Source organism: Podarcis liolepis, assembly GCF_965112155.1.
Source record: "Podarcis liolepis genome assembly, chromosome: 10".
Lineage (NCBI taxonomy): Eukaryota > Metazoa > Chordata > Lepidosauria > Squamata > Lacertidae > Podarcis > Podarcis liolepis.
In genome coordinates, this window is record NC_139562.1 from 58,663,447 (window position 1) to 58,675,943 (window position 12,497).

A 12,497-nucleotide genomic window follows, 5' to 3' on the forward strand; every position below is an offset into this window, starting at 1 on the left:
TTTATATACGGCTTTATATTTTAAAGGGGGGGTTGGTGAGAGAATCTCAAAATGGTTTTAAAAAGGTAAAGGGACCCCTGACCGTTAAGTCCAGTCACGGATGACTCTGGGATTGCAGCACTCATCTCGCTTTACTGGCCGAGGGAGCCGCCATTTGTCCGCAAACAGTTTTTCCGGGTCATGTGGCCAGCATGACTAAGCCGCTTTTGGTGAAACCAGAGCAGCGGACAGAAATGCTGTTTACCTTCCCGCCGGAGTGGTACCTATTTATCTACTTGCACTGGCGTGCTTTCAAACTGCTGGGTTGGCAGGAGCAGGGACCAAGCAACGGGAGCTCACCCCGTCGCAGGGATTTGAACCGCGACCTTCCGATCAGCAAGACCAAGAAGCTCAGTGGTTTAGACCACAGCGCCACCCGCGCTGGTTTACAGCACATTAAAACATCAATTGAAACAATCCAGAATGAGACAAATTCAATCTTCAAGGAAAATATTTCAGATCCTTCTGCAAGTGACATTTTGATATCCCCAGTCGCCAAACTTGCATCCAGAGATCTCCATGTGGTCGCAATTGGACAAGTGCCAGTCGTGAAACGCGCCTGGCACCTAGCTAATTTCTAACAAAATGCATTAGGCACCTGGCTTAGGGATTTTGGTCAGGTTTTCACCTGAGCCAGAGGAACGTGTGTGAGAGAAAGGCCTAGAGAGATTGGCCAGAGGGGAGAGAGAGAGAGAGAGAGAGAGAGAGAGAGAGAGAGAGAGAGAGAGAATAACCTTCGAGAAGATATTTTTAGTGCAGGAGTGAGCCAGTTCTGTGTCTCCCCACTCCACAGGCCAACTTTGACAGGTGGGTGGGAGCACTCACCTTGTCAGTCACCTGCAAAATGGTGACGGCAGGTGACTATCCACCTGCCAAAGTTGACCCCACTTGGTGGGGAGAGGAGTCTGCTTTGCCAGCATGTTCCCTGCAGGCAACTCTGCACCAGGCAGGATTGAAACCCGCCACGCCCGGCACATCAGCTGATGTTGCCCTGTGACACCAGCTGATCACCAGATGGGGGTGATTTGGGAGCAATGGCCTCGTGGGCCAAAACTACACCCTGTAGTGTGCCAGAGTTGGTCTGTGGGCTAGAGGTTCCCAACCTCTGATGTGGTAGAAAATGTAATTCTCTCTGTTTGCAGATACCGTTCTATGAGTTACATGCTGCTAGATGGCACACTTCATTGGGTGGTGATAGATAGTTGTTGAAGAATAGGTTCCACAAATGATCTTTGGAAAATGGGGAGATCCATTATCCTTGCAAAGTACAAGTACATCAGAGTACCTCCCACATCCCAAATTCCTGAGATTTATTACGTACTGTTGGGATTGATGGATGAGTTATTGCTTCATGTTTCCCCCTCTAAATTAGCTGTAGTGCAAAGCTGTTTAAATTCCTATCTTGTGCTCTTTCCTGTGATTCTCTTTTTACAGCTGCTCCCTTTTCTTGTTTTTCCTATCTTTTAATGTGTTATTCTCTCTAGGACTTGCTTTCCCTGTAAACACTAGTTATGCAAGCCTTAAGAAATATGTTCCCACTGCTTTTTGGAACAAAACCCTTTTCCCTGCCTACTGTGCTCTCTAAAATCAAATTTGAAAGTATAGGAAAAAATAGATTGTGTCTGAAACTTTTAAGAGGTGGCTTGCTTTGGTGTGATGAAGGTGAAAACATTCTTTGCAGCTTCAATTTTACGGCTTAAATTTGATATGCATTAAAATAAAAGCGAAAACAAGATATTTCATAGCATGGAATCATGTTTGTTTTGACTGCTTCGTTGTGCGTGTTCAGTTCAGACATCACACCAAACCATGGTTAAGGAAATCAAATCATGGTTTCTCATGATGTTTACATTGACAAACTCTGTTTTATGAGTCAGAACAACGTTTTGCGAGCTGCAGTTTATGGTAACAGTTGAGAAGTTGTTTTCATAGTCGTAACTTGGACTTCGGAAACTGCTGTGCCGTGGAGATGGGAGTGAAACTTATGAAGCTCTGTGCTGAAAAGACACACCACCCCAAACCATTTGGGTTTCAGTTCTAAAAGCTATCACAAACCATGGTTTCTCCTGAAATCTGTATTGACCCTGCTAGGCATGCCTGCAAAGCAAGATGCTCTCTCTCTGTTTACCAATGTGCTTTCATATAATACGCTGCCTTGTGGCCTTTTTTCATTGGTGCTGTAAATGGAACTGTATTAGAGAAATCCCCATGGCATCGTACTCTGCATTTGTGCCTCTTTTGCATTCTGGCGAACCTAACTCATTGATAGCTTTAGAGGCATATTTTTAGGCCTGCCTTCAGGATCACAGAAGCGTCAAGTCTCGAAACTGTGGCAAGATGCCAGGATCCGAGGCTGGTAGGGCACAATATGGCCAAATATTTGGCTACCGCTGTAGGCTATGGGACAGGTTCCTCATTGAAAACTGCCCCCAGGCTATTGCTACTGATGAGTCTCTAGAGTTCAGGTGGATAGATAAATAGATTGTAGGTTTTTTTAAAATAATTTTTTAAATTTGGTTTTCAAAACGAAAAAGAAAAGGAAAAAGAGAATAAATTTACATCAAAATGCCATACACATTCACATATCGAGATTGCTCTGAATCGCCTGACTTTCCCCCATCCCATCCACGCGATCTCTTACTTTCATCTGCATAACAGTACTTCTCCAAAGTTTCCATCATCCTAAATTATCTGTAGTTTCTTTTACATTACAAGTGTATTTAGGATCCTGCTAATGTTTTAAACTGTTTACAGTGATTCTGTATATACCATATTTTTCCGTGTATAAGATGACCCCTATTTTTTAAAACCCAAAATTAAGTTGTTTAGCTTTTGGGGGGATGGGGGAGGTCACTTCCTCCAATCGCTCACTCTCCTGCACTCTACTGCCAATCGCTTGCGACAGGCACTGCCGATCACACACCTCACCACAGCCGCCAATTGTATGCCCGCTTGCCACCACAAACAGCCCACCCGCCCACTTGCTGCAGCCGCCAATCACCTGCCTGCCTCGTCTGCCCAATTGCCACAGCCAATCGCCAGCAGGCCTTGCCGCAGCCACCAATCACCCACCCAATTGCCGCTGCCAATCTCCTGCTTGCTGCTGCCACTAATCACACGTCCGCCCTGTGCATTTGCTATCCATGTATAGGACGACACCCCTTTTTTGCCTAATTTTTTAAAACAAAAAGCACCGTCTTATACACGGAAAAATACGGTATATTATAAGCATTTCCCATTCTTTTTAAATTTCTCGTCTTGGTTCCTGAGCTTCCCAGTTAATTTTGCCATTTCGGCATAGTCCATCAACTTGATCTGCCAATCTTCTTTGGACTGTGTGTGTGTGTGTGTGTGTGTGTGTGTGTGTGTGAATGCATTCAGCCCTGGGTGGGACCAGTTGATCATGAGAGATCATGTAACCAGACCTTCCATTGATGGAAGAGTTCAATCCCTAGAGCAGGGATGGGGAATCTCTAGGGCCCCCCCCCCATATCTTATTGGACTACAACTCCCTTTATCCATGACCATTGACCAAGCAGGTTGGGGCTGATGAGAGTTGGGACTGATGGGAATTGTAGTCTAGCAACACCTTGAGTGCACCTCATTGGCTACCCCATTGGCTCTAGGGCATCGGATCACGGTGAAGACCTGTTAATACAGTCGCTTTAGCTTGCATATGTTGTACTCAACTGACCTCTTAGAACTAAAACGTTGGTTTTTTATCGCCAGATAAACGCAGCAACATGATGTGTTCACGGGTTCAAAAGTGGGTCTATGACAAATTTGGGGAATATATTGAAGACTTCAGGTTTCAGCCCGAAGAAAACACAGTTGAAACAGAAGAACCACTTAGTGCTAGAAGGTAAGTCACACAGGAATATCAGGGTTTTTTTAAAAAAAAATTATTTGAATGATATAGTCTGCTAAAAAAGCACATTAGTAGGGACAATTGCTAAAGGGTTAGAGCCTGCTTTCACTCTGGGAATTGACTGTGGAGTAGCCGTGATTCGTTCACTCAACCTTTATGGGGCATCTGCACAAAACTGAGAAGAAAGTATTGCTCTCTCACGTTTTCCATATTCTGCTGTTTTTAAGAGCTCGGGAAATCCAACTTTGGGGTGGGAGTGGGGAACACTCAGTAGGATAGCTGTGAAACTTACCTAGGTGACTTATTTCAATGATTTTTATAGCATGTATAAATTGCTCTAGCCATTTTATTTTTATTTTTTTAAAAATATTAAATTTATATTCTGCCCTTCACCTGAGGATCACAGGGTGCTTTACAGTAAAAAAAAAAGCCACAAAAAATCATAATAACAAGCAAACAAAAAATAAAAGCCACATAGTTTAAAAGTCCTTAGATTGCTTTAGTGGCTTGGGAGAAGTGGCTTGTCCTTTATTATGGTAATCTTTGTACGAAATGTTCCTTTCATATCTCCAATTTTCTTGAACAGATCTCTGGTTCTTCCCATTCTGTTTTCCTCTATTTCTTTGCATTACTTGTTTAAGAAGGCCTTCTTGTCTCTCCTTGCTATTTTTTGGAAATCTGCATTCAATTTCCTGTATCTTTCACTATCTCCCTCGCATTTTGCTTGCCTTCTCTCCCCCGCTATTTGTAAGGCCTCCTTTTCATTGGGATGGTTTTCGTTGCTGCCTCCTGTATAATGTTGCGAGCCTTCACCCATAGTTTTTCAGGCACTCTGTCCAACAAATCTAAATCTTTAAACCTGTTCCTCACTTCCACTGTATATTCATAAGGGATTTGATTTAGATTGTATCTTACCAGCCCAGTGGTTTTTCCTACTTTCTTCAGTTTAAGCTTGAATTTTGCTATAAGAAGCTGATGATGTGAGCCACAGTCAGCTCCAGGTCTTGTTTTTGCTGACTGTATAGAGCTTCTCCATCTTTGGCTGCAGAGAATATAATCAGTCTGATTTCGATGCTGCCCATCTGGTGATGTCCATGTGTAGAGTCGTCTCTTGTGTTATTGGAAAAGCGTGTTTGTGATGACCAGCTTGTTCTCTTGACAGAACTCTATTAGCCTTTGCCCTGCTTCGTTTTGATCTCCAAGGCCAAGCTTGCCAGTTGTTCCTTTTATCTCTTGATTCCCTACTTTAGCATTCCAATCCCCTATAATGAGAAGAACATCCTTCTTTGGTGTCACTTCTATAAGGTCTTGTAAGTCTTCATAGAATTGATCAATTTCAGTTTCTTCAGCACCAGTAGTTGGTGCATAAACTTGGATTACTGTGATGTTAAAAGGTCTGCCTTGGATTCGTATCGAGATCATTCTATCATTTTTGAGATTGCATCCCATTACAGCTTTCGCCACTCTTTTGTTGACTATGAGGGCCACTCCATTTCTTTTACGGGTTTCTTGTCCACAGTAGTAGATATGATAGTCATCCGAACTGTATTCGCCCATTCCCGTCCATTTTAGTTCACTGATGCTCAGGATGTCAATATTTATTCTTGCCATCTCATTTTTGACCACATCCAACTTACCCAGGTTCATGGTTCTTACATTCCAGGTTCCTATGCAATATTTTTCTTTACAGCATTGGACTTTCCTTTCGCTTCCATGCATATCCGCAACTGAGCATCCTTTCGGCTTTGGCCCAGCCACTTCATCAGCTCTGAATCTACTTGTACTTGTCCTCCGCTCTTCCCCAGTAGCATGTTGGATGCCTTCTGACCTGAGGGGCTCATCTTCCAGTGTCATAACTTTTATATGCCTGTTGTCTTTGTCCATGGAGTTTTCTTGGCAGGGATACTGGAGTGGCTTGCCGGTTCCTCCTCCAGGTGGATCATGTTTGGTCAAAACTCTCCACTATGACCTGTTCATCTTGGGTGCCCTGCTCGGCATAGTTCATAGCTTCTCTGAGTTCTTCAAGCCCCTTCGCCACGGCAAGGCAGTGATCCATGAAGGGGCTTTGTGTTATTACTATTTATTAAATGTGTACACTGCCCTATACCAATAGTTTTCAGGGTGGGTCGCAACCCTCCAGAGTTCTTGCGAAGGAGGCGCACGAAAAGGACCTCAGGTGGTGATTGCAGGGTCTGAGCTGGTTCATATGGGGAGAGGCTGGTCCTTAAGGTATTGTGGTCCTGATCCGTTTTATAGGTTAAAACCAGCACTTTGCATTGGGCCCAGAAACTAATTGGTGGCCAGTGAAGTCGGACCAGGTTCGGTGTAATATGCTGTATTGTTTTTAACACTCGATTGGGAGCCGCCCAGAGCGGATGGGGAAACTCAGCCAGATGGGCGGGGTGTAAATAATAAATTATTATTATTATTATTAGAGCAAACCTTTTCTGTGGTGGCTCCTTGCTTGTGGAATTCTCTCCCCAGGGAGACTCGCCTGGCACATTCATTGCATGTCTTTAGGCACCAGGCCAGAACATTTCTTTTTAACCAGCCCTTTGACTGATTAGCATTCTATGTCCTTTTTTAACCTGTTTGTGGGAGGAGGGTTTTTGCTTTTTGCTTTCATTCTTTTTCAGTGTATTTTGTGTTCTCATTTTGTAGTTTTATGTTGTGAACTGCTCTGTGATTTTCAGGTGAAGGGCAGCATTGAAATTGGATAAAAATATACATGCCAAAGTTCTGACACAACACACACAATTTTTGAATAATCTGTGTTGAATATGAGGTAGTAACAGAAATATGTTTGTCCTTCAAAGATAACATATCATATGGTCTACTATTCATTTTCCAGGCTCACAGAAAATATGAGACGATTAAGTAAGTATCTAATGTTGCTCTTATGTGTAAATATATGGTATTTGTATATAAAATACAAACAGTGTTGAGAAATATTTAAGTAGATTTTGTAGCAATAAAATCCCTATAATTTTGTTACCTCAGTGTCACATATAACATGGAATTAGATAAAGTATATTATTAATATTCAAAGTTACAGAAATCTAAAATGTAAAAAGCATGATGTGACAACTGTGAATATTCATTTTTTGCAGTGTATCTATTCACAGGATTAATTAATTGTCTAATTTAAAATAGCTCTTCAGCTAATCCCTAGAACTCAACATTTTCCCAATAGTAGCTTATTGTTGTGCTCTGTTGAACAGAAATAGAAGCTTGAACTCTCTTGAATATATTTATCTGACAACTAGAGTGATAATTGGACTCATAGGCCCAATTCAGACGTCATGCTTTTGGGTTAGTGAACCATGGTTTATCCTAGCTTGTAAGGAGCTATTAAACCACAGTTTCATGGTGTGGCTGTCATAGGAAACTGAAGTGAGGATAGGCACACCAAACCTAGTCATGCAACAAGAGCCGAGGGGCCTGGTGAAGAGGGAGCAGCGATCTTGTTCTGATTTATTCTGCCCAATGAGTCTTAACTATGGAACAAATTTTAATTAATCAAGTGTTCCATCGTTAAATAATTCTGTTACTGTTTGCCAAGCCATTAAGACTCATTGTGCGGAATCAGTTTATTTCTCGATTCCAAAATGATCACGCTGAGTTGATTTCTGTGCTGGCTTCAGTCTAGTTTTATAAAGCTCCTTATCGGGAAAATGGAGCCGGACCAGTTCTGCAAGTCGAATGTTTGTGGATTTTGTTTTGTTTTTTAGCATATGAGAATTAGAGTTGCTTAAGATTAATCTGAAATTCCTCAGGCCCCACACGGAGGCATCTCACGCCACAAGAATGGCCAGAATGCAGCCTTTGCCCTTGTTTGTAACCTCCCCTTTTAATACAGGCATGGAGATGAAATTGGACTGACCAGGATGTGTGGTTGCAGTCCTGCCCATATTTTGAGCTGCCTTTGACCTCTTGCAAAACGCTATTTTGCTACTGTGCCATTCCTTTCCTAAATTATGGTGCAATCTGAAGGCACACGGGTGGCGCTGTGGGTTAAACCACAGAGCCTAGGACTTGCCGATCTGAAGGTTGGCGGTTCGAATCCCCGCGACGGGGTGAGCTCCCATTGCTCGGTCCCTGCTCTTGCCAACCTAGCAATTCGAAAGCACGTCAAAGTGCAAGTAGATAAATAGGTATCACTCCGGCGGGAAGGTAAACGGCGTTTCCGTGCGCTACTCTGGTTCGCCAGAAGCGGCTTAGTCATGACCCGGAAGCTGTACGCCGGCTCCCTTGGCCAATAAAGCGAGATGAGCGCCGCAACCCCAGAGTCAGTCACGACTGGACCTAATGGTCAGGGGTCCCTTTACCTTTACCTTACCTGAAGGCAGCTTCATACGGCCATAGATTCATCTCTGGAGAACACGAAGGTGTGATTTGCATGTAGGAAACGGATAAAAAACGCCACACGGCCTTATTTCACCTCGAGTGTGATCCTTCCCAGGGAGGCCGTTTGCATATACAGCAGCTGCTCACAGGGCGATAACTCGAGTGATGCTGATGCATGTGTTGATCAGCTCTTAGCTTCCTGAATTCCTAGAAACCGCGAGATGCCATGCCTAAATAAGGACTATGGGAGTGTGTGTTTAATAACAAGATACACCACTTATCTGAGGAAACATTCTAAGTCAATGACACACATCGCTTCTGCTTGTAATCCCAAGGAAAAGGGATGCTGAAAAGTTCAGGCACCAGCTATTGGGCCCGTGTGGGTGGTCCCCTCTCCCCTTTCCAATTCAAAGTATTATGTCTTTAGGAGCATTGCTGTCTGCTTAGAGTATGTTTATTTTCTCTTCTGCCTAGAGAGAGGTGCCAAACCCGTCACAAATTTTGTGAAGAATCTTTCTGCCTTATCAGACTGGTATTCTATCTATACTTCTGCTATTGCCTTTATTGTAAGTTATCCTTTCTCGTTCAGGTGAACTTACAGACATGAACTTCGCTCAGTTTATTGGGGGAGGCGGGGAAGCAACTCTACTCAATTCTAAATGTTAAAGCTGGCTTGATAAATATGAATCCTAGAAGTCAACAACACTCGCAGGGCTGGGAAGAATGAGATACACAAATCAGCATTACAGTGTCGTGTGTTGTGACACCAAGCATGCCTCTTGGAGTGTCGGTTGTGTAGAGTTGCAAAAGTTTCTCTGTTTGTCAGTGCTTGCCCATTTTTAAAAGATACACTGATTTTACCTGTTTGCTGTTCTGGTTCATTCATAGTGTCTAGTTTTCCAGATTACTGTAACAACATCTCTTAACATCCATTAAAGGAACACGATGGGGCTGATAATATAGAGAGAGCAGATTGTCTTCCACTTTAACAAAGAGCTTTTATGGAGAATATCAGCTGGGCTGGTTTACCCTGTTTCAAATATACTTTAAATGTGGGTTTAAGAATATGGTTTGGCATGGTTTTTAAGAGTTTGCAGGGTCTTATTGGGTCTCCTGCCAGGTTGTGCCTCTTGATAGAATAATGTGTCTCTCCCCTCAAAACAAAACAGAAATACTATCCTGCTTCTAGAAACCTAACATATCTGGGAGAGTATTTCAAGGGTTTAAATCTGCAATTCTCAGCTGTACTCCATTGTTCAAGCAAAGCCGAATTGCATGATTTTTGTGCAGAATCCTTAAGTAACCACAGACTGCAGAATACACTGAGAATATTAATTCAATGAAGCAATAGAGATTTTGAGATGATAAATTGTTGCATAGGGAATGGCGTTTCATGATAATGAGCAGCCGTTCTGGGCCCGCTTGTGAGGAGAGCTTGTTGCCGTGGGAGTTGAAAGAATGTCAGAAACCTGCATTTTCTTCAAGGGGAATTAATTACAAAATGGGAAAAAGCAGGAATGTCACTTTGTAGGGTCAGTATAATACCCATGGTGAGGGGGAGGCTTCCAAGTTAAAATGTTTGGCCGTCTGCATGATTTCAGAGCATTGATGCCAGTTCAAAAGTATAAATGGATTTGATGGAAACCTGTAGCCTTTCAGACTCCAGCTGAAGTTCCCCATCTCTCCTATACATGTTTACCTGGGAGTAAACCCCATTGAACATAGCTGGACTCATTTCCAGGTAAATATGCATAGAATTGCAATGTAAGATTGATTCATCTCAAATCAATACAGATGTCCTGGGAGATTGTTTTCAGCATGGGTATTGCATGAAAGCATCCTTATTATTTCCTTTGTAATTCTTTATTTCTTCTTCTGACTCTAGATCTACATGAATGCTGTGTGGCATGGCTGGGCCATTCCTATGTTCTTATTTTTAGCAATTTTGAGGTTATCCCTAAATTACCTCATAGCCAGGTAATCGCTCATCTTTCTTCTGTATTGAGGTTTCAGTTTGTCACTTGTTTTGGGACTACGATTCCCATCATCCCTGACCACTGGTCCTTCTGATGATGGGAGTTGTAGTCCAAAAACAGCTGGAGACCCAAGTTTGGGAAACGCTGGATTAGATGCTCCTTGTGGTCCCTTCCAACTCGTATGATTCTGTGGTTCTATATCATCTGCCAGACTTCCTAGGGAGAAGCGATTTGCCACAACTGCAGCTCCTCTACAGGTTGTAGCAGAGGGAAGGGAACTCTACCGAACGTTGATTTTGGAGACAAGTCAATAACCCCACCCAGAACATTATTCTTAAAGCAGGAAAAGTGATGATGCAAATCTACTCATTTCAAAGTTCTGTTACCCATGGTAACTGAACATGACAGTTTCTGCCTATGTGCCATCAGATTCTTACATCAACGCAGGTATAAAAAACTTGTGCTGGAACTGAAATTGCTTCAGCTCCAGCAAGCGCATTTCATCCTGTTCACTGAGTCCCTGAAGCCCTCTTCACATGTTTGTTGTGCTTAGGGAACCTCCATTTTTGCATGTCTTCTCCACTTCTGGAGAAGGTGGATGTCTGCAGAAAGGAACCTCTTCCAGGGTTTCCAGTTCCATGTGGACGTTCAGGACCCAGCATTGTGCTCCTAATGAACTTTGGACCGATGAAACCCCCCTCCTATGAAGTGGGCTAGTTTTATTTGCATGCAGGAAGGCTAAAATGCCAAGTATCATATTTTTTTGTTAACAACCAGCAGAATGCTAATCCCTAATTAAAAAGCCAAATGCAGTAATCTACACAGAATGGATATTATTTGTGTAGGAACGTTCTTGCAATGCCATAATTACTGCCGATTGTCAAAGGATTGATGAGTGTGGGTTGTTGTTTTTTTAATGTTAATTATGGCTTTGTGTAGTTGATAGGGTGTTTGGTTGGTTAAGAACAAACATAAGCATTATTTACATACTTGTAATCTATGGCAGTCTTTTGAATATTCAAGACGATATGATTCTGTGAGGCTGCATGACACAAACTGGGTGGTTGCATTTGGGGGAAATAATTAAAATAGATCTGAAAAGATGTTGTCTGCTACCCACACGAGTTGCTTTTTTTAAGCATTACTTTTACTCTGTTAACTGAGCCTTATGGAAAAGCTAGTCTGTTTAATTAAAGTATTTTTTTTTTATTTTTAGAGGGTGGAGAATACAGTGGAGTATTGTGCCTGAAGTTTCTGAGCCCATTGTAAGTCCAAATAATTCTGAGATACGTTTCATCTATTTTGCTCATTGTAATAATTGACTCTACCAGCTTTTTATGATTAGTATTCAGGGATGTTGCGCCACAAACTTCCTTTTATGCTTTTCATTGAAAACTCAAATATTGCACTTAGCAACACACCATTGAAGCCATCGAGTCATGAGAAAATGGCTTTTACAGTAGACGCTCGGGGTGTGAACATGATCCGTGTGGAATGCACATTCGCAACCTTCAGCGGCGCATCTGCGCACATGCGAGTTGCGATTCGGCGCTTCTGTGCATGTGCAAAGCACGATTTAGCGCTTCTGCTCATGCGTGACCGCCGTAACCCGGAAGTAACCCGCTCCGGTACTTCTGGGTTTCGGCGGTCCGCAACCCAGAAAAACGCAACCTGAAGTGTCTGTAACCTGAGGTATGACTGTAAATAGTTTTCCAGAGCTGCTTTATTCTGAAAGTCTATAACTGGGGAGGTTAATTCCCCTGAGGCAGTTCTCCAAGCAAACTTTGCTGCCCTCAGCCAAGAGCCCGTGCTGCTCTCATCATCCCTGGTCATTGGCCATGCCAACTGGGGTTCATGAAAGTTGTAGTCCAATCACATTTGAAGGGCCACAGCTTCCCAGTCCCGAGTATAGACTATAGGCTTGTGGTCCATGTAATGGAATTCACTTCCATTAAAAAAATAGATATATTTCCGTAGAAAACTGGACATCTGGTTCTTTATGGGGAGAGAATGCTTGCATGGTGGAAAATTCAGTCACGCGAGCCCCAAGTACAGGCATATCATAGTCATTGTGTTGCCACGAATCTGCCTCCCTAAGGTGATTTTTGCTTAAAAGGTGAAGGGCATGTAAAAAAATCTTGTTGCCTCGTTTCTGGTCTTCTTTCAGGAACCTCCAAAGGAAGATCTAACAGTGTCAGAAAAATTCCAGCTTGTTCTGGACGTGGCACAAAAAGCACAGGTAATATAATCCCTGGCGCCTCCCATTG

General features: G+C 42.8%; 1 protein-coding gene across 8 annotated transcripts in view; it reads left to right on the forward strand.

Moving 5' to 3' along the window:
- The window catches only part of GRAMD4 (GRAM domain containing 4), a 97,504-nt gene that overhangs the window by 69,001 nt on the left and 16,006 nt on the right, over positions 1 to 12,497 (forward strand). For all 8 annotated transcript variants that reach the window (XM_083463538.1, XM_083463534.1, XM_083463540.1 and 5 more), the window contains 6 exons: positions 3,769 to 3,901; positions 6,759 to 6,784; positions 8,729 to 8,820; positions 10,140 to 10,231; positions 11,447 to 11,495; positions 12,398 to 12,469. In XM_083463538.1, coding sequence (XP_083319664.1) covers positions 3,769 to 3,901; positions 6,759 to 6,784; positions 8,729 to 8,820; positions 10,140 to 10,231; positions 11,447 to 11,495; positions 12,398 to 12,469 — 464 coding nt within the window. The remainder of the gene's footprint in view (positions 1 to 3,768; positions 3,902 to 6,758; positions 6,785 to 8,728; positions 8,821 to 10,139; positions 10,232 to 11,446; positions 11,496 to 12,397; positions 12,470 to 12,497) is intronic.